This window comes from Ammospiza caudacuta, chromosome 26, assembly GCF_027887145.1.
Source record: "Ammospiza caudacuta isolate bAmmCau1 chromosome 26, bAmmCau1.pri, whole genome shotgun sequence".
In the NCBI taxonomy this organism is placed as follows: Eukaryota; Metazoa; Chordata; class Aves; order Passeriformes; family Passerellidae; genus Ammospiza; species Ammospiza caudacuta.
The window spans coordinates 1,394,963-1,422,238 of NC_080618.1; the positions used below are offsets into that span (position 1 = coordinate 1,394,963).

Sequence of the window (27,276 nt, forward strand, 5' to 3'; positions counted from 1 at the left end):
AGAGCAAAGAAAGAAGAGAGAGACTCGTTTCTCTCAGTGCTCAGCTAAAAAGGATAGGAGTGCAGCCAGAATGCTCTTTGCTTCTGAGCACATGCGCTGCAGCAGGAGTCATCCTGGCTGGTTGGCAGGGGACAGCCTACAACAGCAGGTGCTGTTGCTCTTTCAAAAGCTGACGTGCCTTTCCTCAGAAAGGTCCTGCTCTGCAAGTGTTGGAGCAGCAAGCTCTTCCTCTCAGTGGCCATGACTGTTGTGCCATTACTCCCCATTCCCCTGGAGAGGGAATCTTTTAGATTCTTTGTTTCCCTTCTTGTGTGATGAAATCACACCACTCATTTTTGCCCTTCTGTTTCTGTTTTCTCGCTCAGTGCCTGCAAGGACTGGATTTTCTTCATGCAAACGATGTGATCCATCGAGACGTGAAGAGTGACAACATCCTTCTCAGAACGGACGGTTCTGTCAAACTGGGTCAGTATATTCTTGGTCAGGTGCAGCGTTCCAGGGATGTGGGTGTGGGGCTGCTTGGCGTGACTGCCAGCTCCCCAAAAATGGTGCTGGTGGCAGTGCAGGGACCCCTGCTGCGAGCTGAGGGCACAGTTGCAACGTGCACAGAGGTAGAAGGAGCCACAAGCAGTCAAGAGTGGCCTTGCTCTGTGTGGGTCCCTTCCAGAGGGAGGGAGTTATGAGTCTAAAGTTTCCAAAGAACAAAAGCCACTGCTAGAGACAGTGTAAAACATGGGGGGATTTTTAAAGTCGCCAATGCCAGGAGATTCAACAGAGCAATTTCAAACTTCTACCGGGGAATTCTTTTGCTTGCTTTCCTAATTGCACAGAATTCAGATAAAACCAGCATTTTGTTTTCTCCTCAGCTGATTTTGGCCTCGCTACTCAGCTCAGCCCTGAGCAGAGCAGACGGTGCTCGGTAACCGGGACTCCTTGGTGGATGGCGCCTGAAGTGGTGACAGGTCAACCATATGGCCCCAAAGTGGACATATGGTCTTTTGGAATTGTGGGAATTGAAATGATAGAACAAGAACCTCCTTACTTGGGCGAAAGTTCTGGCACGGTAAGGAGCAAATACTCACTGATCCCACTGTCTTTCTCACCTGTCCCATGTCCTGTGTGCCACTGGACAAAATCCCATTGGCATCTGCTGCAACTACTTCCACCAAGGTCCCCTCCTACAAATGTCCCTGCAACACATCAGCATCTGCTGTACTTTTGCTTGCATCAGTGGGGGAACTCAAGCCTTACCACCTGCAAACAAACTCCAAACAAACTCCATTCTCACTCAACACTTTCCTTTGGGTTAGTGGTTCCAGTTCTTTTGTCTGTGTAGATGGCCTTAATAACAGGGGAAAAGCGTCTTAAAAGTGTTGTTATCTTTCCAGAAATGAAGGAAGGAAACCCAAACCCAACAAAGTTTCTAAAACCGTGGTCTTTAGAGAGGAACCTAATCCTGTGTGCAGTTTCTTCTCACTGGAAAACATGGGCATGAGGGTGTAATGCACAGAGTCTCTTCTGCTTCTTGTGCAGTGCTGCTGAAACACTCAGTGACCGTGTTTCTCTCCTAGCCCAAGCAACATTCTGCACGTCACCAAGCCAGAGCCTGGTGATGTGGAGAGCCTGCCAAAACCTCCTGTTTGTTTCCTGGCACTTTCTGGCATGGGCCTACCATTAATGCATTGACTTGAGCAGCCAAATGACTAGAGGGTGTCCATAGGGATGGAACCTCTCCTTCTTCTGACCTAGACAATTTTTCTTTGGCTGCAAAAATGGGAAGCTGAAATTTTCAGACTGCTGAGAGACAGAGCTGCAAGTGGCTCCTGTGTGCCCAAGCAGGCATTTTCATCCCAATACATTTGTGCAGGCATCTTAATGTGTCTGTGTTGAAGAGGAGATTGTAAATGTTTGTTTCCCTACCTGGGTATTAACTGATGGATTTCCTTTCTTTTCTTCCAATTCCCATTGTTTTCAAGAACAGCACAAAAAGCTTGATGAGTTTTGTTCTAGGGCACGTGCGCTTAAAGGACCAACAAGCACTGCAGAGATGCCTTTCATGCACAAACCCTTGAAATTAGTTAGTGTAGCAAAGTCCCTCTTCCAAAAACCATCTCAAGCTGGCATGAATCCTCAGAGAAGCAAATGTCCTTTTGCTGATGTAGTTCCCACTAACTAGGTCAGGCAATGAAATCAGCTGCCAAGGCAAGATCTGCAGGATGGTGGAAAAGCTGTGGCTGCATCGGGGTTTGGGTTTTTGGTTGGTAAAGGAAAGTCATCTCTGGGTCTGTGCCAGGGCAGAAACTGCCACTGAAGAACAGAGGTTAAACAAAGGGATCTGGGAGAGCCTTAGAGATGTGAAAGCAGGAGGTGGAGCCTGGTGTCTCCTTTCTCTCCAGGCTACATACCTGATAGCCACAGTAGGGACTCCACAGCTGCGGCAGCCCAAGCTCCTCTCGGCTTTGCTGCGTGACTTCCTGAGCTGCTGCCTGCAGACAGACGAGGAGCAGCGCTGGTCTGCCAAGGAGCTCCTGCAGGTAAAATGTGAAGGGGCTGCAGGTGAAACAGGCTCTGAGGGATGGGCTCCTCCTCCACTCAAGCCCAAGGCAGCCGATGAGCCCCCTTCCTCCTCACCTCCACTCTTGCTGCTCTTCAAATGAAAATGGTGAGGAATCCTAGACTGGGCTGGGCTGGCAGGGCCCTGTAAATGTCCTCTGGTGCAAGTGTCCTGCAATGAGCAGGAACATCTTTAAAGAGATCAGGTTGCTCAGAGCCCGTTGCCACCGGAGCCGGAATGGTTGCAGGAATGGGGCACCTACAAGCTCTTGGGGCAAGCTGTGTCAGGGTGGCACCATGCTCCGAGTACACAAGTTCTTCCTTAGACCTACTCTCATTAGATGCCCTTAGTGTTTAAAAATAGTTGTCCATATCCTATTGTAACTGGCCCTGTTAAAAAAGATGTCCCGCACTTTCTTCAAAGCCACTCTGAAGTCTTGAAAAATGGCAAAAAAGTCTCCCCGGGGCCTGTCCTTCACAAAACTGAATAACTCCAGCTCCCTCTGCATTTCCTGTGAGGAGAGGTGCTCTGTCCTCTGACTGTGTCTGTTGCCCTCTTTTGTGATTTTGTGGAGTGTTCAGCTTTATCTAATGGCAAAAGAATTGAAGTAGAGCAATGCAGGGTACAGAGACATGAAATGGTGGTGGAGGAACCCAAGGAAGCCAGTCCCAGCCTAGGGGTCAGAGATTTGGCTGTGGGCAGGAGGGGCTGTGGGGGGCTCCCTGTGAGCCTCTGAGGGGCCCTGGTTGGTGCCCCCCAGCCCACCCTCAGAGGTTTCTGCCATGCAAACAGGGACAGCTGGGAGGGTCTTGTCCCAGCCCCATCTGCTGCCTGGCGCGCTCAAGCAGACGGGAACTGTGCCAGGGTTACTGGCAGGTTGTGTGGCAGAGAGGGAACTGCAGGGCCCAGTGCCACTGGGCTGGCCCTGCTGGGAAGGAAGGTGCCATCCAGCACACGAGGGGCAGGGCATGGAAAGGCAGACACTGCTTTCTGTCCCTGTGGGAATCAGCACAGTGCCTGTCTTTCAAAGGCACGGACCTATGTGAGTCATTGGAGTTTTCTGAAAGGAAGAAAACCCAGGGACAGAAAGCGCCATTTCTAGAGCGCTGGCAGGGCAAAAATCCCAGCATGATGAAGACATCACAATAAACAGATGAGTGGGATTCTGGGCCAGGTTTGCCTGTGATGGCAAGGTCTTGCACATTGGGGTGGCTGGGGAGCAGATGGTCCCATTGCTCCTCTTTCTGGGTCTTTCCAGGAACTTGATGTATCCTGATTGAGTCCCTGAAGCAATGAGCTTGGAAAGTAATGGTTCACTGTTCTTTGTTTTTGTTTTTTTTTTCCGGTGGACAGCATCCATTTGTAACTTCAGCCAAGCCACCATTCATCCTGGCACAAGTCATCAACTCAGTGAAGAAGACGAATAACCCTAACCCTAAACTCTAAACCTAAAACCTAACCCTAACCTTAAATGCTAACCCAAACCCTAACCCTATCCCTATCTCTATCCCTTACCCTTTCCCTTACCCTTTCCCTATCCCCAAACCTAAGCCTAAGCCAAAGCCTAAACCTAAACCCAAACCTGATCCTAAGTCTAAGCCTAAGCCTAAGCCTAAGCCTAAACCAAAGACTAAGCCTAAGCCTAACCCTAGGAGACGAGAACATAGCAATCATGTCAAGATGTTATCTCTGTTACCAATTTAGAGTAGGATTGTAGAGTAGGGTTGCTAAAGAGACTTGTAGCATAGAATTATAGATTAGAGTTGTAATTAATAAAGTTTCTGAAACATCAACTCACTTGGAAGATTCTCCTCCTTCTGACCCCTTCAGAAAATTCAACATTTTTTTCTGAATTACCAATTGTTTTTTATTGGTACTAAGTCACACATATGGCTCTTTTTGTATGGTTTCATAAGTGAGGAGGGCTCTTCTTCATTCATCCTCTCCAGACCGCACTGCCTTTGGAATATGACCCACTGGCTGGTTATGGCACAGCTGTGGTATTTCTAGTTGAGGCAGAAAGGGCAATGGCATTTGAAGGCAAAACCAAAAGAAAGATTGAGGCGGCCTAAACATCGTGTGCAGATGCAGGCCTTCAGCTGTGACTGGAGAGCAATGGGGTTCCTGCCACTTGGATTTGTATCCCTAAATGCAATAATCTCTTTGGCTGGAGGAGAGCCTTGCTCAAGTGAGAAAGCAGAAAGATCAGAGAGGGTGCTCGGGAAGGTCTCCTGTGGCGCAGAGCTGTCAGCGCCTGTGAGGTGAGAGCGGGCCCGGCCTTGCCCGGGCTGGAGCCCCAGCAGAGCCCCGGCAGAGGCCGGAGCAGCCTGAGCCCCGGCAGAGGCAGGCTGGAAGGAGGCCCTTGGAGCTGCAAGAGGCAGCAGCCGGGCCCTGGGTGCCTCTTGCTGGGAGCGGGCGAATCCTCCGCTCTCAGAGCCCAGGTGGCAGCTGGCTGCTGCCGAGGGGAAGCGCAGCCGTGCTGGGCACAGCCCGGCCTGGGGGCCATGGCCGTCTGGAGCGTGCCCAGGAGCAGAGACAGGCCAAGGGCAGCCGCGGGCCGCTGGGCTGCCTGAGGATTCCTCCTCTTCTGCCGGCTGCCCTGCAACTCCTGGCAAAGGCCAGCAGTGTGTGCAGCACTCTGGGCACCGGGGCAGGGAGCCGGGCTGCTCGGCAGGCTGGAGCACAAGGCAGCTCCTTCAGGCCCGGCACTTGTGCCAGGGAAGCGAGGCCAGCGTGAGGCAGGGACAGCTTGGCAGGGCCCATCTGCAGGAGCCAGCGCCTCACGCAGCTCTGGGAGGAAGCGCCTGCAGCCCTGCAGTTCTGCACTGAGCCAGAGCAAAGGTGTGAGATGCAGAGTGTTTGGCAGAAATATTCAGGCCCAGCAGGCCAGCCTGCTTTGTGCTCTGTGGTACACAGCAAGCGCTGTGCAATGCAGCTCTGAGCTGCTGGGAGAGAGGCAGTCGGGCATGTGCCTGAGGTGAGTCAAGGGCTTAGCTGAAAATGTAATGAGGAAAATTGAAAAGTGCAGATGGGTCGAGGGCCCAGCTGGGAAGAGAATTGGGATAGTAGAAGATTGCATATTTTAGTTAAGATTTTAAAATGAGGTAAGAAGCTAAGTTAGTAATACAGGTAGCAGAAATCATGTGCCTTAGTTAAAGAGTACCAAATATATTAGGAACATAAAGCTAGGAGTGACAGGGATAGAGGAAGCAATTGTGAAGAAGCTGAGACCATAGAAAGACCTTGCCTTAAGAATAATTGAACAGTTAGGAGAGGCTTGGACCATGAGCAGCAGGTCAAAAGGTCTTGCCAACTGGCCATGGGAGGAGAGTTCACCATGAGGAAGACTGCTTTCTTCCTCCCATACAACCACTCCCTCATTTCAAAATCCCACCAATCCACTTAAGGGAATACAATTGCGCAGCTGTAATAGATATTCAGCTGATAAAAATGCGAAGCAGGCAGGTAATAATTATGTATTTTGGGTCCTTAGAAACCTAATGTAAATCCTTTTCTGTAGAAATAGAGAGCAGGAGTCTGCAACTCCTTGCACATGTCTCTGGAAACTAGTTCACATGTGACCAGGGCTGCAATAAATACCCTTCTTTTCTACTATAATTAGTTGAAGGGTCATCTGTCCGTGCTTCAAGGGTTATGCTGGAGTAGTGAACTGATTTGGATGGGAGCAGAAGAGTTTCAGCAGGCAATTTTTGGAAGAGATGGAAGGCTCTTTTGACTGGGAAAGAGGGTAAAGCCATTTGGAATGGAGAAATGATCCCAAAGTCCATCCAATTGTATCTTTGTGTCTGAATTGAAATCAGAATGATTATAGATAGCTTCATGTAATTTGTCTACAAATTTATCAAAGTCTTCATTCTTTCTTTGACAAATCTGTGTAAAAGACATAGTGTGTAACTTATCTGGAAGTGCAAGAAATGCATTACATGCTAGTTGTTGGCTCATCTGTAAGACTTGATCAATGCTCCTAGCCTGGGCAGTGGCAGTAGCCCCGGGCCCTTTGCCAAGTAACTGTTGTGCTGTTAAACCATACAGAGGATCACCCTGCACTCTAGCTCTTGCAGCTTCTTGAGCACACTTTTCCTCCCAGCTTTTATGAAACATCACCTGCTGATAGGGTGGCATTCTAAGTCTTATTAGGGTATGCACATCAGCTGGAATTAATGCGTTAGATGGAAAAATATACTGCAGAAGTGACTGTGCAAGTTGGCATTTTCAACCAAATTGTGAAAATGCAGCTCTCATCTTTTCTAAAATCTTCCAATCAAAAGGTTCTCAAACTCTACTTGCAGCATTAGTTACTACAAGAAAAGCTTCTACATCATTGGAGAGAAGAGTCCCTTCTACAATAGCTTCTGCAATAACTTTTTTCTACTTTTGTTTCTCTTTGGTGGAGATAAAACTTGGCCTGCAATTCCTCAGAAAAGATTAGGAGGACCATGCTAATTTGGGAAATTGACACTGTTTGCCCCTAGCATTCAACAGATGCTTGACATCAGGCACAAATTCCAACGTCCAAAATGTAGTGAGCATCTATTAGGCTCAGACTGCAAGGATAATGTAGAATTGTGGAATTGGCCTTCGGTTATCCTGGCATCACTTTTTACACCAGGATTAGCTTCATCACAGGCCCTTACATCATTCAAACGATTGGCTTGTTGGACAGGAAAACAAATTAACATTACATCTGCAATCCGGAATGAGCTTACCACTGATGTAGGTAGCATACACCACGCTGTGTTACAGGATAGGACTGCTATAAATTTTTTGTTGCTAGCACAAGGAGATGAGCGTGAAGATTTTGAAGGGATGTGTTGCATGAATCTCTCTGACCACTCTGGATCTATTGACAAGAAATTGTCATTGCTTAAGGAGAATATGAAAAAGCTCACGGTGGTTGAGAATTCTTTTGATGAGTGGCTAAAGTCCTGGGGAATAACAGGCTGGCTCAAGGATTTAGTACCCTTTGGCATAATGATACTTTGTCTTCTTTTTTCAATTCTGCTTGTAGTGCCTTGCTGTGAAGAAAATAATTGAGCGTGCTTTTAAATCAGTCTGGCTTGTGCAAAAACAAAACCAGGGAACTGTTGAGAGTTTTTTGCAGATTGAGGAGTTCTGGCAAGACAAGGGCCATATTCAGCCGATGCACAATCTAACCTGCTTGTACTAATGGACAATGGACACATTCACAAACAATGGATAATGGACATATTCAGAAATGGGGTTTGTATATCCTTGAGAAAAATACAAGAAGAGTCATCAGGACTCAGCAAGTTTGACAGCAAGCTTGGGAAAGAAGGAAAAAATTGAACCATGAGTGGGCCAGAAGAGGACAGCAAGACGCATGAAAAATTAGGTGATCCAATCAGCATTCTATTTTAGATGTGTAAACAGCTAGGATTATAATCATGTATTAGCTAGAGACACGTGGACAGTAGAGATTTATTATAATATAGTCTTTTTAGGGATAATAAATTTGGCCTCACTGGATCATATTGGTTGTGGTGTGATATCCCTGAACCTCCGCACCCCGCACAAGGGCAGCTGGGGAGGCCCAGCCCGGGCAGCAGCAGAAAGGAATTTCCCTGGCAGGGCAGGGCTGTGGTGCAGCACGTCCCCAGCAGGAGCCTGGAGCAGCCCAAGGCTCTGTGTGGGCAGGCAGGGGCAGGCAGGAGGCAGAGCTGTCAGCAAAGGAAGGGCCCAGCCAGGTGGGGCAGCCGGGGGATGCCGACAGCCTGCAGGGACAGAGGCGCAGGGCAGGGACACCGTGGGACAGCCTGGGCTGCACAGGGCACAGGGATGGGCAGCAGCTGCGAGACAGCCCTGCCAGAGCCAACATGGGCAGCACTTTGGCCATGGCTGCTGGGCCTGGGCCTGAGGCCACGATGGGACAAGTGACCCTTGCAGGACTGGGGCCTCATTGCCTCCTCGTCCCTGCTCAGACGCCTGGCAGGGGCCGACATGACAAAACTAAGCTCACAGATGTTGCAAAAGCAGGGGAAAAAGTCAAGGAGGAAGACACAACTTTGGGGGCAAGATATGAGGGACATGGCATGGACACTTCAGAAAACAACCAAAAAAAGAAAAAAATCTTTCCCATAGTCAAAGCCATCAAAATGCAGGCAGGCCATACGCCAGCAAGTGCAGGCACATGCAGCAAATCTTGCCAAAATTGGTCCCCACTGAAGGCCAAAACAGAAAAGAAGGACCTACAAACACGCTGGAATGGAGACACCATCAAAAGAAATTGCAATTGGAGGAGAGAAAAAGAAAATTTGGGAAATTTAGTGACTCTAAGAAAATGGCCCGGGATTATATCAGGTGCATTGCAAAGGACCAAAACATGCCAAAACAAAGCTCACAGAGGTCGCAAAAGCAGGGGAAAAGGTCAAGTAGGAAGACATAACTTGGAGGGGAATATATGAGGGACATGGCATGAATAATTAAAACAAAAAAAACCAAAAAAAATCGTTCCCAAAGTCAAAGCCTCCAAAATGCAGGCAAGCCATATGTCAGCAAGTGCAGGCACATGCAGCAAAGCTTGCCAAAATTGATCCCCACTGAAGGCCAAAACAGAAAAGAACGACTTAAAACACGCTGGAATGGAGACACCATCAAAGGAATTGCAATGGGAGGAGAAAAAAAGAAAACTTGGGAAATCTAGTGACTCTAAGAAAATGGCCAGGGATTATGTCAGGTGCATTGCAAAGGACCAAAACATGCCAAAACTAAGCTAACCGATGTTGCAAAAGCAGGGGAACAAGTCAAGGAGGAAGACCCAACTTAGGGGGCAAGATATGAGGGACATGGCACGGACAATTCAGAAAACAACCAAAAAACAGAAAAAAATCTTTCCCAAAGTCAAAGCCATCAAATGGAATGGCATGCCATCAAGGGCAGGGACATGCACCAAAGATTTCCTCTATTGGTTCCCATTGAAATCGCAAGATTCCTTTTCCATTCCCGTAAGGAAATTTCATTTTCCTTTCGGGAAGGGAAACGGAATCTTGCGAATCCCAAAAGAAAGGCTAACAAACACTCCGGAAAGGAGATAGGTTCAAATGAAATGCAATTGCAAAAAGCAGAAACACGGGAATTTTAGTGTCTTCAAAAAATAGGCTGTGAGGAAATCAGATGCATTGCAAAGGACCAAAACATGCCAAAACTAAGCTCACAGATGTTGCAAAAGCAGGGGAAAAAGTCAAGGAGGAAGACACAACTTAGGGGGCAAGATATGAGGGACATGGCATGGACACTTCAGAAAGCAACCAAAAAAAGAAAAAAAATCTTTCCCACAGTCAAAGCCATCAAATGGCATAGCATGCCATCAAGGGCAGGGATATGCACCAAAGATTCCTCTATTGGTCCCCATTGAAATTGCAAGATTCCTTTTTGATTTTGCCAGTAGGAAACCACAGTTTTCTTCAAGAAGAAGTTTGGAACTCACTGAGCCTCAGATAACAGCATTCTAGAAATCTGCAGAACAGGTTTAGAAAGACTGAATATTTTGGCTAAAGACCCCTGAAATATTTCTAGAAAGTCTGAAGTTAATGGAAAATGGATGTTGGTATCCTTCAGTGATGAACATTAGCCAACACTCTGGCTTTGTGTTGTGCACCTGAGGCCAAACAAAAGTATTGGACTGGCTGATCTGAGCTCTTTTGATCTCAGTAAAGAATCCTTCAAGCCACAGGAAAAAGGTGGCAATGCTCCTTTTTGCTGGCCAACCCAAGGTTTCCCAGCACAGCCATTTGCCCAGGCAGCCCAGAGCAGTGGTCACAGTGCCAAGGCTGACAGAGCTCAAGGAGAGTTTGGACAATGCTCTCAAGCACATGGAGTGACTCTTGGGGTCACTGCACATGGCCAGGAGATGGACTCGATGACCCTGATGGGCCCTTCCAACTCAGCATATTCCATGATTCTATGACCCTTATTCACACCGTGAGGTAACTTCATGTTCCCTTTAGTTTCCACTCTTGCGTGGTTTCACCTTTACAGCCAGACACAAAACGGTTTTCCTGTTTTGGGAGGTGAAATGAAGATCATTACTTGTGTCCTTGTGGCAGTCCTGAGCAAGCTTCCCTGCCACGTGTGGCAGCCTCTCAGCCCTGGGGGTGCCTGCGAGCTGGGTGACTCCAATTCTCTCCACCAGGGACAGGAGGAGTTGGGCCGCACACTCGCGCACCGGGGCGGGGCGGCTGCTGGGGAGGAGAGAGCAAACCCTGGGCACAGGGACAAGGAGCAGCGGCAGCGCCGGCCTTGGCCAGAGCTGCTCCCTGCCCTTGCTGGGGGAAGGAGCCTGGGCTCTCCCTGCACCTTCAGACACCTGCACAAGGCTCTGTCCTCAGCTAAACACAAAGGTAGCATTGCACACTAGGCCTGCCTGCACGGAAGAGGGAGGAATTCAGTCTCCCTGCACTGTCTGATACTCAGTTTCTTTCACAGTATTTACTCGGAGAAAGATTAAAGAAATAGATGACATATGAATAATTTAGCAATTAAGGACAATTGATGCTGACCCATCAGAGGGCACCCAGTACACAGAGCTACAGCAGGACTGAAGCTCTTTCCACCCATTTATCCCCAAATCTGCAGACCTTTGGAAAACAACAAATGCAGGGAAAACACGTGGTGGGCTGTGAAGTTGCAGAATATCCAGCAATGCAGCCTGTTTCTTCTGTGGGGCTTGGCAATGGATCCATCTGAATGTTTTACCCTATTGCAAAGCTGAGGAAAGGGTGGCAGGCAGTTTAGCCAGGCTGTCCTGTTCTAGAGAGTGTCTCTTGGGAACTATCAGGCCCAGCACCAACATTTAAGGCAGCATTTGCTTCAACTGTGCCATGGCTGTCAGCCTGTGGAGATGCCTGTAAAGTGGTTCATCTTCTCAAGGCTAACATGAAACATCAGTTTGCATAGAAAGTAGAGTTCTAAGGCCAGGACAGTCATACAAGACTCCTTTGGCAGGAGCTGCACCTGCTGTGCAGGCTGTGCCACACCCAGCAGATTGTCCCCCATGTGCTCCACGCCCCAGCAAGGACCCTCCTCATTTCCCAAGTTAGTGGCATCATGAGGAGACATGGTTTTCCCAGGGCCTCTGTGGTTAGCACTGTGAAATACCAAACACTGCTCACAGCTGCAATTGCAATTGCCCCTCTTCCCACAAAAGCACAAGGCTCTATCCTTGGCCTTTGCAGGCACTTTCCCTTCCCCATCAGTCACCACATCTAGGAAAATATGACAGACTGGGAGAAGTCCAGGAAGCAGCAGGAAGCTGAGTCAGAGGAGCTTTAGTTTGGATATCAGGAAAAAGGTTTTTTCACCCAGAGGGTGGTTGGGCACTGGAACAGGCTCCCCAGGGCAGTGGTCACAGCACCAAGCCTGACAGGGCTGAAGGAGCATTTGGACAGCAATCTCAGGCACTTGGTGTGACCCTTGGGCTGTTCTGGGCAAGGCCAGGAGCTGGACTCCATGGTCCTGATGGGCCCCTTCCAGCTCCCCATATTCTACACTTCTGTGATTCTGAGAACTGATGGGCTGCAGGAGGGCAGAAATAGGTGACGAGAAGACAGAAGTGAGGTTGGTTGGAGAATCAAGTCACTGAGTTCATAGAAGATGCAGGATACAGGACCCTTCCCTCCAACCATTCCCATTCTCTGTCTCATCCCTTCTCCCTGCCACACACACAAAGGTGAAGAATATCACTAAAAGAAGAAGAACCTACTTGACTCCCATGTCCATGAGAGCAGTCATTGCTCGTGCAGGAGTCACATTCTCCACCAGGATCCCCAGGGTCTGACTGGCTGCTTTCTGAACAAATTCTGGGGAGATGGACACCATCTGGAGAAGGACCCGAGCACCCTCATCCACCTCAGAGTCCATGTCCTTCTTCAAGGTCACAGAGAGCTCTCCCAGAGTGACAATGGCAGAGCAGGACACCTTGGAACGGAGGTTGGTCACCTGGGGAAGCCATGAGGGGAAGCATAAGAATCACCTTGGAAAGAAAACCAGTTGCCTTCAGGAGAAGTCCCAGGAAATGACAACACATCCCACTGTGTCCAGGGGAACATACAAGTACAGGAAGAGCTGGAGAGCACAAGCACAGAAAGGCACTTACTCTGGCATCAATTTCTGGCCTCAGACCTGCTCACTGTGGGCCTAAAATAAAAATTCCACTCAGTGTTCTACTTAACACTTCTAAAATGTCCACAGCTTTCGTTTTAGGCCCTTTTACTAGAAAATTAAAGCAAGGGCTGCTTTGAAATCATCAAGGCACAAGTCATAAAGATAAAAGAGTCAGGTGCTCCTGTTCCAAAAAGCAACACCAGCAGTTGAAGCACTCAGCCAGGAAACAGAAAACACAGGCTCAGGTCTACAGAATAATTTGCAGTGTTGAATTACAGCTTGGGCAGAGACTGGGACTCTGGGAAATAACATCATCAGTGTCTCAGCTTCTGCATTTGCACTCAAAGATGAGTGTCAGATACCCGACCTGGCAGTAAATACAGCTGCATGTGCCCACAGATCCTACAGATAGCTGACAGAAATTAGAAATCTCAGGTCTAAAACCAGAAATGAAGGCAGACCCTGAGCACACATGGAGATGAACAAGTGTTGCCCGATTTATAGATGACACAAAACTCGGATAAGTTTTGTGGGTGCTTTATTAAGGGCCCGGGGAACTGAGGGACTCACGTCCCAAAATCCGAGCCCTCAAATTCACGTGTGGGTGCTTCCCTCTTATACATGCGATTCATAACAAAGTCTCCAAGAAACAGTTTCCCCGTTCCCCTTGCCTGGTCACAGACCCCTTGTGATACATTCCTTGGTTCACAAACAAGATCATTAATCCTCTGCTTATCTTATTCTAAGAGCATTGTATGCTGCCTCCAGACACGTTAGCATTCTTACTTTCCTGCACTAGTTTAATTATTTATTAAATCCCTAAGACTACCTGCTAGGTTACACACACAAAACTCAACACACTTTTCAACGGCTACAAAACTACTTTTTAACAAACCAGTTCACACACAACTCACTATAATTAAATATTTTCCTAAATTTCATTTCTTTTCCAACATTTCCCCCCTTTTGAGCATCCTTCAGTCCTGCTGCAAGGATGCTCAATCAACAGTAACATCTTCATAACGAGGTGGGGAGTGTTCCTCATTCTGCCGCCCGCGGGTCATCGCCTTCAGCAACCGGAAAGATCGCCTCTTTTCCTTTTCGATCACACCTAAGAGGCATCTATATACAATCCATATAGTCACTAGAAATACTAAAAACATTAGTACATATTTTATAGCAGACGTAATCCAGCCAGACAGGTGAAGCCCCAAAGAATCAAATACTGCTCCTATCCAATTATGCTGTGCTTCCTTTTCAATTTCCTTGGTTTTTGTTTCCAGTTCTGCCAGTTGAGAAATATCTTTCTCAACTTCAAGTGTAACGTTTGGAATGTGTACACAGCAATGATCTATTCTCCTACTCAGGTAACCACAAACTCCATGCTCTTTTAACAGTAGCAAATCCAATGCCATTCTGTTTTGTAGGGTCATTCTTGATGTAGCTTGCAATTGCAAATTTAGATCTTTAAATCCCTTCTTAGTAGCTGCTGCCAACCTTTCTGTCTGTCCTAACAAATTGTTGAGCATTTCCCTGTTTCGATATGTCGCTACCGGAGGGAATAATGACTCCAATATCCATCCAAATTGCACTCCTGAGCCAGGTTCATGCCACTGCTCCTCTAGGGATTCTTCCCTCTTTCTGAGTCCTTTCCTTTGGATCAATCTATTCTGTTTCCAGTATGGACACAATGTGGGAACCCCTAGGGTGATTTGTGTTACTGATCCATCTAGAGGTAAATGTGTGGTCCACTGTCCGTGTCCCAACACCCAGACTAAATTTCCAGGGCTATGCACAGTAGTAGATCTGCAATCTATAGGTCCATCCATGGATTCTCTGCTAACCGTGTGATCATACCCCCTACACTCGCATCCCCACTTTAATGCCATTTTCACCGGTACCAATCCAATTCGGTCTTCCGGTGTATCACATGTAAAAACCTCAGTACAATTCCAATCCTCTTTCTGCGGTCTGAACTCTGGGGAAGATGTAGACGTGAGAAGGGCCCTATAATGTGACTGATTCTTTAGTCCTGACCATTGGATGCACCATTGTACTTCCCCAAGGTAATTATAGTGTTCCAAAACACTAGGTCCCCATAATGTCTTCCAACTATTCCAGGTGTCAAAATTCTGTGTGACATTCTGACAACTCATCTCATTTCGTTGGGATTTCGTTCTTATTCGTACTGTATTGCATGGCTCATCTATTGGGGTTGCAATTAAACACCTCCTGGTATTTTGAATCCAACCATAATGATTGGATTTCTTTTCACATTCCTCTCTAGTCATAGCCCGAATGGTCATACACAAATCTCTCCATACATCTACTGGTTTGGGAACTGACTGGCAGGACCATGAAACATTCTTGAATGTTTCAGGCATTTTGGTTACTGGTATTATTCCCCAGGGAACTGGTTCACCTGCAGCCTGTGGTAATGGCAGGCAAGCTGTTATTTTAGTCACATTCTGCATGATCCCAAAATCTCTGATTAATCCTACCACTAAGTTTTCCTGCTCAGTATTGCGTTCTATTGTATCATTAACCTCTCGTCTACTCCTTCTACCGTGTCTCTGTAAGGATAACATCATTCTGTCATGCCTCCACCATGCATTTCCTATTCTAGGATTAGTGACACTCGACCACCCACAACCTTTGCCTTCCTTCTCCCACCAACTGGTCCCGTCCTCTATTCTGTCCCAGGTCAGTTCCCTATTTTGCTTCTACCATTTGACCCAAAGGTTCCTTTGATATCTTGATCTTACTAGGAAGGAACAATTTATTCTGAGAGGTGGCCCATCTCACATGTCCACTGCCATTGATACTGGATTAACCTTTATGTTTTCAGCACGATCCCCTGTCCATGGCAAAACCCTCATACTCACTCTTTTGTAATCAAAACTATCCCGTATTTTGACCAAGCATGTATATTCTCCCGTATCGTTTGTGGTTACCTTGGTAAGATTCAGTACCGTGTTTCCTTGTTGTTTATCCTGATCCCAACCGACTCCTATCTTGCCTCGGCTTCTTTCAGCCCCCCGTTGCCATATTGCAATAACTTCACCGGCCTCAACTTTCTGGCTGTCAAAGATAACACAAGTTAATTGAACATCCATCCCTTCCATGACTGTAACCTTTGTTTCTTCAACCTGTACTAGAGTAGACCCTTGAACGGGTAATAGTCTCATGATCACTAGCAGTAATATAATTAAGAAGGCGGCTTTGCGCGGAAGATCATCCGGGTTGGAGACACTATCTGGGTTTCCCACTGGAACGGTGCCTTCTTTACCCTGGTGTAATGGATCCAAGCATCCATCCCCTGGACCTTCACCGCCGTGTAGGTCGTCATCATCACCTGGTGGGGTCCGCTCCATGATTCCCGTAGCGAATCCGTGATCCACTTCTTGACGTACACCTGGTCCCCAGGCTGGATGTCGTGGACAGAATTCTCCAGCGTGAGCAGTCTATTTCACTGTAACGTATTTCTTAAAGAATTCTATTAAGTGACATAACATACTCTGCAATCGCCTGGTCCCCACTCACATGTACCTCCCCTTTTAATACAGTTGCATGATATGGTTTGCCATATAATATCTCATATGGACTTACGCCTACCTTTTCCCTTGGTTTAATTCGAATCCTGAGTAGGGCCAAAGGCAAAGCTTGAGGCCAGTGCAGTTTAGCTTCCTGGCAAATCTTTTTGATTTGTCCTTTCAGGGTTTGATTCATCCTTTCCACCTGCCCACTAGACTGAGGTCTCCAGGGGGTATGCAAAGTCCAGGTTATATCTAACATTCGTGCTAATTCCTGCACTACCCCGGCTATAAAATGCGGACCCCTATCTGATGACAATCCTAAAGGTACTCCAAATCTTGGTATTATTTCTTTTAACAAGGTTTTTACCACCTCCTTAGCCTGATTAGTTCTACATGGAAAAGCTTCCGGCCACCCTGAGAATGTACATACGTACACTAACAAGTATCTGTATCCCTGTGCCCTAGGCAATTCAGAAAAATCAACTTGCCAGTAATCTCCTGGTTGTGGCCCGACTTGCAACTTTCCCATTTGTATTTGTCTCCTAACTACTGGATTATTTTTCAAACATACCGGGCACATTGCATTAACTCTTTTTGCCATTGTTAACATCTGATTAGAGATTATCTCATTCTTCAAAAATTTTACCAATACCTCTGCCCCCCAATGACATTTATTATGTTCTGATTCCAAAATAAATTTCATTATGCGGGTAGGTACCACTATTTGTCCCATTGGTGTAACGTACCACCCAAGTTGATTCTTCTGTGCCCCTAGCAAGTTTATTAGTTTTCCATCTTCTATTGAATATTTGGGCTCCTGATTCAGGTATGGGGTAGCCGGATTTGTTCTTACCGGTACCAATGCCATTTGAGTCCATACTTCCCGTGTCACTTGCGTGCTGTAACATCAGCAAATCGATTTCCTCTGTAAACGTCTCCTTCCGCAGTCTGATGTCCTCTAACATGCATTATTGCAACTGCTTTGGGACTGTGTATAGCATCCAGTAGCTGTAGCACTTCTTCCCGGTGCTTGATGTTGGTTCCCTGTGAATTCAAAAGCCCCCTTTCCTTCCATAATGCCCCATGTACATGAACCACACCAAAGGCATATTTAGAATCTGTCCAGATATTAACCCTTTTGTCCTTGCTCAAATACAGGGCTCTGGTGAGTCCAATTACCTCTGCCTTCTGGGCCGAAGTTCCAGGCAACAAAGCCCTTGCCTCTATTACCTGATCCAATGTTACCACTGCATACCCGGCATAGCGAGTCCCATTCTCGACAAAACTGGATCCATCAGTGTATAGTTCCCATTCAGGTTCTTCCAATGGTTCATCCTTTAGGTCGGGTCTGCGAATCCAGTTGTTTAGAGAAGTATCCCACTGGCCTCTTCCAGGATCCCACCTTCTGGGTGAGGACCCCCAATGCCAGTTTTTGCCTCTCATTCACGTACAACTGGAATTCCTTGGTCAGGTCAGGGAGTCCTAGGGCTGGGGCCTCCTTTAGTGCCTGCTTCAATTCCTGGAAGGCCTTCTTTTGCTGTGTCGTCCACTCCAACCGATGCTGCTTCAAGGCCTCATATAGTGGCTTGGCTAGGAGACCGAAATTCATGATCCACAGTCGACACCATCCCACCATTCCTAGACAAGATCTCAATTCCTGATGGTTACGAGGCAAAGGAATAGCACATATTGCCTCTATTCGGTTTACTCCCAAATGTCTCTGCCCTTGTGTGATCTCACAACCGAGGTAAATAACGCTATTTTTGACCAATTGAGCTTTTTCCTTAGAAACCTGATACCCTGCTTGGCCAAGCATGTTGAGTAATTTAATTGTTAATTCCACGCACATTTCCCTTTCCTTAGTAGCCAGAAAAATGTCGTCCACGTACTGCAGGACTACATACAAGGATGGGGATATTGTTACCTGGGTTATCTTCCATTCCTCCAGCTCCTTGGCCAGTTGGTTTCCAAAAATAGTAGGGGAGCATTTAAATCCCTGTGGGAGTCTCGTCCACATAAGCTGCTTCTTTCTCCCAAAATCAGGACTCTCCCACTCAAAGGCAAAATATTTCCTACTCTCTACTGCCAGTGGGATGCAGAAGAAGGCATCTTTAAGGTCAATCACTGAGAACCATTTAAACTCCTCCGATACAGATGTTAACAAGGTATAAGGACTAGCAACAACTGGATGTATGTCTTTCACTATTTCATTAATAGCCCTTAAGTCCTGTACCAAACGGTACTTACCATTAGGTTTCTTTACTGGAAAAATTGGAGTATTATACTCCGATTCACATTCCTGTAATATTCCTTGAGCCAAAAATTGTTTAATTAACGGGGCTACTCCCCTCCTTGCCTCAAGCTTCAAGGGGTATTGCTTTATCCTCACTGGTCGGGCCCCTTCCTTTAGCTCCACCTTTACTGGCTGCACAGCTTTAGATTTTCCGGGGACCCCTGACTCCCATACCCAGGGTACTACAGCCTGCTCAATTTCTTCTGGAATAGGAGAGGCATCCACTTCCTTGATTACAAAAATGCCTGCTATTTGTTCCTCAGGTATTTCCAATTTCACCCTTCCCCCTTCAAATATTATTTTCGCATTAAGTCGGGACAACAGGTCTCTGCCAAGAAGGGGTGTGGGGCAGTTTGGCATATACAAAAATTGGTGATCTAATTCCTTCCCCCCAAACCTAAGATTTAAAGGTTGTAAAAATGGTTGTTCCTCTAGCTTCCCTGTTGCCCCCACCACCTGTACCGTTGTGTCACTCAAAGGTCCCAATTGTCTATTGAGTACAGAATAAGTAGCTCCAGTGTCTACCATAAATTCTTGATCCTTTCCATCTATTTCTAAAACTACCCTTAAATCCTTTTCTAGTCAGCTTTGATTCTGATAGTTTCCCAAAACTAGTGCTTGAGCGACTTCTGCTGGTCCTCCTGTGAATCCTCCCACAGGAGCATTCCCCATTGGACCTGTCCTTAATCCCATGTTTCCCATGCCCATACCTCCTCTAACCGGGCATTCATTTTTCCAGTGTCCCAATTGTCGTCAAAACGCACACTGGTTTGGATCCAACCTCCCCATGTTAGGTGCAAACCCAAATCCTCCCCGACCTCTTGGCAACCCCCCTCTGTCCACGATTAGTTCCTCCCCGACCTCGACCCCTAATGGGTCTTCCTCCTGCCCCTGTCTGTTGCATTACAGCCAGAATACTAGCTTGTTGTCTTTTTGCAGTTTCTTTTTCCCTGTTGTTGTATACCTTCCACGCTACCTCCAGCATTTTATCCAAACTTCTAGTATCCTCTCCTTCCAGCTTTAGTAACTTTTTCCTAATATCCTCTTGTGATTGCCCCCATAAACAACAAGGCCAATTGAAGTTTTCCTGATTGATCCTCTACATCTAAATTAGTAAACTTCCGAGCCATGTCTTTTAATCGTTCTAAAAAGGCAGACGGAGACTCATTCTTGTCCTGCTTGACCGAATACAACTTAGACCAGTTCATAGTCTTAGGTATTCCTGTCCTAATTCCTTCCACCAACAATTCCTGATATCGTTTTACAGCCCTTATTCCTCCCGTAGAGTTTGGGTCCCACTTAGGTTCCTCACTTGGTACCAATTCATCAACTGTCTCATTTAGTTGTCTCAACCGAATCTCCTCACGAGCCTTTTCTCTAGTGGCTCTAATAACCATTTCCTTTTCCGTGGAATCCATTATAGTATCTAATAATACCTGTAAATCATTCCAGTCCGGATTCTGAGTCTTTATTACCATTTTAACCACCCTTGCCACCCTTTCAGGATCCTCCCGATAACTCCCCGCTGATTGCTTCCATATTACCAAATCCCCGGGGGAGAAAGGCACCTTTATAAGTATCCTTTCTCCCTGTGGTCCCACAGCTTCCCTTAACGGCGCAATTAACTGTGGCCCCTTCTGCCCCTTCCTTCCCTTGTGAGTCCGCCCTGCTAACGGAGTTCCTTTAACACTCTCATTCTTTTCTAAATCACCACCATCACTATCACTCTCACTAGATCCCGTTTTTATAGCTATATCCGCAGAGGGAGCAGGGGGCACATTAGGAGCAACCGGAACCCTCGGAGGTGCTATACAATAAGACAAATCTTCCTTGACTGAAGGATACAAATTACGCTCCTTTCTTTCTTTACATCCCACACACTCCCTTTCATCATTCACTTCTAAAACAAAAATACCGCATTCCTTTTGCCATTCCTCTTTCCGATATAAAACGAAAAACAAATCCAAATATGGTATTTCATCCCATTTCTCATTTCTCCTTAAAAATTGCATCAAAGATTCCATTATCCCCAATTCCAGTGTACCATTCACCGGCCATCCCACTTCCCCAATCTCATATTCAGGCCACCAATGATTACAATAATCTATCATTTTGCTTTTATCCAATTCTTGATAATACCCCTCATTTTTCCACCGTTTCAATATACAACCTAATGGTGTATTTCCAGGTATTTTACCATTGGCTTGCACTAAGGTTTTAAAAGTTTTAAAAGACATCATATGACAACCTTTAATTCCACTATTAATCCCAATAAACCAATATACCTTAAACCAATATACCTTCTCGCCGTCCTTCCCTAAAACAAACAGGAGGTGAGTTCCGGCCCTGCGTCCTTAGACGTCTTATGGCCGGAGCCTAGGCTTTTTTACCAACCACCAAATCCAAATCCAATTATCACCTTTTTCCAATATAAAGCACCTTCGGGCTCACCTTGGCAATTGTCCAACAGGCACGGGGTGTCGGGTACGACCGATTACTCCCCGAGAAGTGCTCGGTGCCGGCTTGGAGTGGATCGGGACGCGAACCGCCCCAGCAGCCCTTGGAGTCCTGCCGCGGTCGCCAGAAAACTGTTGCCCGATTGATAGATGACACAAAACTCGGATAAGTTTTGTGGGTGCTTTATTAAGGGCCCGGGGAACTGGGGGACTCACGTCCCAAAATCCGAGCCCTCAAATTCACGTGTGGGTGCTTCCCTCTTATACATGCGATTCATAACAAAGTCTCCAAGAAACAGTTTCCCCGTTCCCCTTGCCTGGTCACAGACCCCTTGTGATACATTCCTTGGTTCACAAACAAGATCATTAATCCTCTGCTTATCTTATTCTAAGAGCATTGTATGCTGCCTCCAGACACGTTAGCATTCTTACTTTCCTGCACTAGTTTAATTATTTATTAAATCCCTAAGACTACCTGCTAGGTTACACACACAAAACTCAACACACTTTTCAACGGCTACAAAACTACTTTTTAACAAACCAGTTCACACACAACTCACTATAATTAAATATTTTGCTAAATTTCATTTCTTTTCCAGCACAAGCACATACCTACTCTACACACCGTGTATGAAGTATAGGGGACAATTCAGAACAATGTTCTCACCTCACTGGTAACTGCCAAGCAAACCTGATGGAGGCTTCAAAGCAGGACCTCTGAATGGGACCCAGCCAGGTGTTGGATGGTGAAGAGTCCCTTCTCGTTCAGCTCCCTGAAAGGCAGAAGATTGATTTTTCTCTCCACCAAGGCAGCACCCTCTGAAATGAGCAGCACTGGGACAGGTCCTTGGAGGTGTCAGGGATGGGCAGGGGCCTTTGGAGCCTGCAGTTGCTCCTCAGCTTGGCCCCTCTCCTGCAGAGGCTGGTCCAGGCCAACACTTGGGTGGTGCTCCGGGGCCTGGAGCCAGGGGTGAGGCACCACATCCAGCTGTGCAGCAAGCCCGACGGTACCTCCATGGACGGTGTCTGGGGGCCCTGGTCACAGGCTCTGGCTGCAGAGACCCCCCACTCCTCCGGTGAGCAGCCATCCCCTCTGCAGGGTGCTGGCAGCAACAGCAGGGAGGCACCCACGCCTGGGGCTGCTGGGGTGGGGGTCCTGTTGTAGCAAGGTGTAACTCCCAAGTTTTGGGGGGCCAAGGGGAAGCAGCCCCCTCCCTGTCCTGGCTCTCCCTGCCCAGGAGACATCGGGCTGTGCTGCAGAACCCCTTACCTGCGGCACGAGCGCTGCGAGTGGAGCTGGGACCCTGCAGAGCCCCACAGCTCCCACCAGCTCCTCTACCGGCCACCTCCGAGCGGGGCTGGCACAAGGTAAGGGGCATGGCAGGCAGGTGGCACCCATGCAGGCACATCCCAGAGACCACTGGTCCTGCTGTGTCCCAATATCCCACACTGGGCCCCTTGCCCATGCCCTGCTCTGTCCTGCCCTTCCACCACCAATCTCATACCCCCTCACCACATTGCACCTCCAACTACAAGCAGCAGTAGCTTTCCTGGGGAAGAGCAGGAGGAATGCTGGCTGTGGGTTTGCTTTGGTGAGACTGACTGGCTCCCCACTCCTCCCACAGGGAAGATGCATGGCAACAGTGCGAGGAGGTAAGCAGGGGGGCACAGGGCACCTATGCCTGCACTTTCCAGCCCAAGGCTGGCAGTGCCATCTCTGTCCTGGTGAATGTCACCAGGACCCACATGCTGCCCACACTCAGCTACTTCAAGGAGCCCTTTTGGCTGCACCAGGCTGGTGAGTCCCAGTGCCACCGCAGCCCCTGCTTGTCTCACAGGGGACACAGTGTCCCATGTCCCGTTTCACAGGAGCGACGAATGCCTATCCCCAACACCAGCAATGCTCACAGATGCCCCACAGCTTGTGCAGGCAACAGTGTCGCAGGGCCGGCTGAGCGTGCAGTGGCTGCCGCCCCTGGAGCTGCCTGCAGAGCAGCTGGACTACCAGGTCCGCTATGCCATGGAGAAAAGCCATGACTGGAAGGCAAGGCCTGCCCAGGGAAGCCCGAGCAGCGCTGCCCCCCTCCGCTGCTGACACACGGCAGGCGCGGGGTCGGGCCAAGCGGGACCCGCCCCTTGGTGCCAGCCCACAGCAGCCATGCCTCCGGCTCGGCTCTGCCCCGCAGGTCCTGCAGGTTCCGCGAGCAGCGAGGAAAGAGGTCCTGGACCTGCGGCCAGGCTCCCGCTACCCCGCGCAGGTGCGGGCCCAACCCAGCGGGCCGTGGTACCGGGCAGCTGGAGCGCCGGGACCAAACCCGTTGTGGTTGATGCCGTGGCCGATGCGGGTAAGGGGCAGGGCTGGAGGCTGCGGCCGCAGAAGCCTCACGGCTGAGGGCAAGAGGCAGACAGTGCTGGAAATGGGGAGGGGGGCACGGGGCAGGGGGCTGCGAGGGGCTCAGAGATGGTGGCTCTGGGAAAGGCTACAGTTCCGGCATTCCTCCGCCGATGCAGGCTGGCTCAGCCCCAGTGTTACGGTGGTGCCGCTGCTCTTCTCAGCAGCGCTCCTGGGGCTGTGTTGCACCTTCCCCTCCCTCTACAGGTAAGGGCTGTGCCGGGGGCAGGCGGGGGGGTCCAGCACCAAGCCTGGGCAACTTGAATGGGGCATTAGGGCACCTCAAGTCTGAGGGTAAATTCGATGCCCCTTCCTGCGTACCCAGCAACATGAAGCCGAAACTCCGGCCGCCCGTTCCTGAGCTGCACCGTGCTCTGGGCAGCTTCCTCCAGGAAAGCAGCAAGCACGGCCAGGCCAGTGGGTGGGCAGGGCGACTCAGCTGCTCCCAGGGGCAGCTCGAAGGGCAGCCCCTACCCCGTCCACTCCATGTCGCCCCAGGCCATGCCTTCGAAAAGCAGCCGCTGGAGGAGACCGTCCTGCCCTGCCTGCTGGAGGTGCTGCCCGGCCCGCCGCCGGAGCACTCTGGGGGCCGCCTGTCCAGCACCGACATGGCCAACCAGTCCTACCTGCTCATGAGCGGCTGGGAGCCGCGGGCAGCCACGACCGCCCCCACCCCGCCATAAACTCCTGCTCCCCCCGAGCCCCCGCCTGGTCCCTCCTGCGGCGCCGCGCCCCCGGCGCGGATCGCCCCGCCTTAGCAAGACCTGGTCCCGCCTCCGCTCCCGCCCCCTCACTTCATGCGCGGAGCGCTCCGCCCCGTCCCGCGGCTCAGCCAATCGCGTTGCGTCGCGCGGCCGTCGCCGGGCGGTGCGCGGCCGTTGGGTGTGAAGCGGCCCAGCGGGGCCCCGTCCGCCCGCCGTTTGAAATGCTGCGGGGCGGGCGAGCGGCGGCGGCGCCGCGGAGGTGAGCGTGCCACAGGGCCGGAGAGGCGGCCTGCAGGCGCAGTCCCGAGCGGGGAGGCTGTGGTGAGGCGGGCAGGGGAAGGGAGAATGTCGCTTATCGGAGGGAGCCCCAAAGAGCGGCTGGAAGAGGTGCCGGCTGATCAAGGACCCCCGAGGAGCGGAGGGAGGGAGGGCGTATCGGCTGACGGAGTGTCCCGAGGAGCGGCTGGGGAGAGTGGCGGTGTGCGTTGGCGGGCAGGAGCGGCCGCAGCGCTTGCACGGTCCGGTGGGGAGAGGCCGGCGGGGCTGTCGGAGCAGGCTCAGCCCGGCCGCTGGGCACGGCTAACCCCGCCCGCCCGCCCGCCCGCCCGCCCGCCCGCAGGACCACGGCGCAGTTCCTGTTGGAGGCGGACCTGCACGGGCTGCTGAAGCTGGACACGCTGATCCCGACCGCGCCGCCTGCGCCATGGCAGCGCAAGGCCAAGGAGAGCGGCCCCGGGCCCAGCCCCGTCGGCGTGTGGCCCGTGAAGCCGGGCAATCGCTCCCACAGCTCCAGCAAGACGCCGTCCACGACAGCCGGTGAGCGCCGGCCACCGGCGGCAGAGGTTGAGTGCGGGAGCCTCGCCCAGGCTGCTTGTCCGTAGCCATGGGGCTCTGGGCTCCCTGCCACGCTGCCCTACCGGCTGCTGCTCAGGCAGGAGGAGGTGGGCTGTGCTCCTGACAGCCACCCACCTCCTTGCCAGCATGAGGGGCAGAGCTCTGAGCACTGGGGCTGGCGAGCTGCTGTTCGCCCAGCTGAGCCTTGCTGGCACAGCTGTATGCTAGGACGAGTGTGGGCGGGACTGTCAGCTGACAGCTTTACATCCTGTGAGCGCTTTTGTATCTTCCCCTTATCTCTGGACTCTGGCATTGTTGCACTAGACCCAAGGAGTTGCACCACACTGTCCCTAACCAACTTGGTGGCAGGGAGGAAAATATAAGTTAGTTGTGACTGTGTGGCGTGAGACCTCAGAGTCCTACTTGTCTGGTGGGTGTGATGTGGAAGAGTGTTGGGTTTGCTCCCGTGAAAGCTCTAATGCAGGCTTTTAAACAGCTGTAAGACAATCTTTTCATATGTGAATGCAGGTAAATCTGGATCCAAAATTCAAAGCTACCCCACAAAGGCCGGGGGGGATCGCTACATTCCCAAACGCAGCACCATGCAGATGGAGATGGCAAATTTCCTCCTAAGCAAAGAGAATGACCCTGCTGAGGATTCCCCTACCAAGAAGGTGAGCATGTTGCTAAGTTACAATTGCTTCAACAACCGCTACCCCTTCCTGCCCCTTTACAGAGCAGTGAACAAGAGGTTCTATCAAGTGGGCAGACGGGACTGACAAGTCCCAGCCATCACTACTTGCAGCTCTGGGCTTCAGGAGCCTAGGATGAGACTGAAGCTGTAGAGACTGCCATGCACTCGAAGCCTATGCTGCTTCTGGTAGCAAAATTTGGCTTTTGACTAATGAGGCTTTAAAATGTAGCAGGCAACACAAACACAAAGCTGTGAGCCTATGCAAAGTGAAACTGCTGGTGGTAGCTATTCTAGGACAATGTCTCCACAGGGAACACTTCTGGAATGTTTTACACTGTCTTCTGAAATCTGTTTGTGAAGCATTTGGTCGCTTTGTGGCTGTGGCTTTTCCCACTGGCAATGACACTGAATTTGCCATTGTGTGAAAATGTGAGCCAGGACGATGTATGACAGTCTGAGGAAAAATGCTTTGACCTGCCTCTGTGTGACTGACCCTTGCAGCACAGGCAAACATCTTCAGATTCTAAGAGAAGGGGACTTAGGTGTCTGTTTAAATTGCAGTGTGGGAATTGTTTTAAATGCATTGCACTGAGGGTGATTTGTCTCTGTAGGAGCAACAGAAAGCCTGGGCAGTGAATCTGAATGGTTTTGATGTAGAAGAGGCAAAAATCCTCCACCTCAGAGGAAAACCACAGAATGCTCCAGAAGGTGTGATACAGGCTCTGTGTGAGCTGAATCAGCAGGGGAGATCAGGTCTGGGGAACAGCAACACAGAGGCTCTGTGTGTGGTCACAGGAGAAATCAACTGGTTTCTGAGAGCTGTACAGGCTGGAGTCTCCTTTCTTAAGGTTCCTGAGGTCGAGGGAGGGCATACCAGTTACAGTGAATTTATTTAGGAGAGTTGCTATGACTGCCAGTTGGTCACCTGTTACAGGGCTTGCAAGGGTCTTCAGGGTGGCGAGAGAGACGAGAATCTTGACCTCATGTTCAGAAGGCTGGATTTATAATTTTATGATATATATTACATTATTACTATACTAAAAGAAATAGAAGGAAAGTTCTCAGAAGCTAGCTAAGCTAAGAATAGAGAAAGAATGAATAAACAAAGGGCTGTGTCTCAGCAGAGAGCGAGACCTAGCTCTGCCTTGAGTGGTCAGTAAATCCAAACATCCACCCGAGACCAATCACACATCCACCTGTTGCATTCCCCAGCAGCAGATAACCATTGTTTACCTTTTGTTGCTGAGGCCACAGCTTCTCAGAAGGGGAAAAATCCTAAAGAAAGGATTTTTATGAAAAGATGTCAGTGAACGTTCACCTATACTGCAGGTTCCAAACCTTCATGAAGTCTGTAAGAGCATCAAACCCTCTTCTGTGCACTTTCTAGCTTAAACTGCAACTAAATATATTGGGATTCAAAAACCCAAGTGTTTGTCAAATTTGTTTCCATGAATGAGGAAATTGTAGCTCACCCCTGTTCAGCAGTTCATACTGCCAGTGATTTTAGTGCACTGCAGGCTTGTGAGTGTTTCTCTTAGGACTTCATTTTCACTCCAAGGGATTCCTAGTTGGGTGAGCAGCTGGGAGGAAACTAACTCAGGTTAACAAATCTGTTCCCCCGCACACAGGCTGTCAGAATAAGCTGAAAGTGCTCTACAGTCAGAAAATGGCAC

General features: G+C 49.3%; 1 protein-coding gene across 1 annotated transcript; it reads left to right on the plus strand.

Moving 5' to 3' along the window:
* The first annotated feature begins 18,104 nt into the window (after nucleotides 1-18,104).
* LOC131568145 (thrombopoietin receptor-like) lies at nucleotides 18,105-24,054 on the plus strand. Its single transcript, XM_058820064.1, is given in 10 exon segments — nucleotides 18,105-18,158; nucleotides 21,899-22,055; nucleotides 22,218-22,347; nucleotides 22,605-22,777; nucleotides 22,878-23,023; nucleotides 23,166-23,265; nucleotides 23,268-23,343; nucleotides 23,405-23,578; nucleotides 23,697-23,788; nucleotides 23,870-24,054. Coding segments are annotated over 10 exon segments (1,287 nt in total).
* The last annotated feature ends 3,222 nt before the right edge of the window (nucleotides 24,055-27,276 follow it).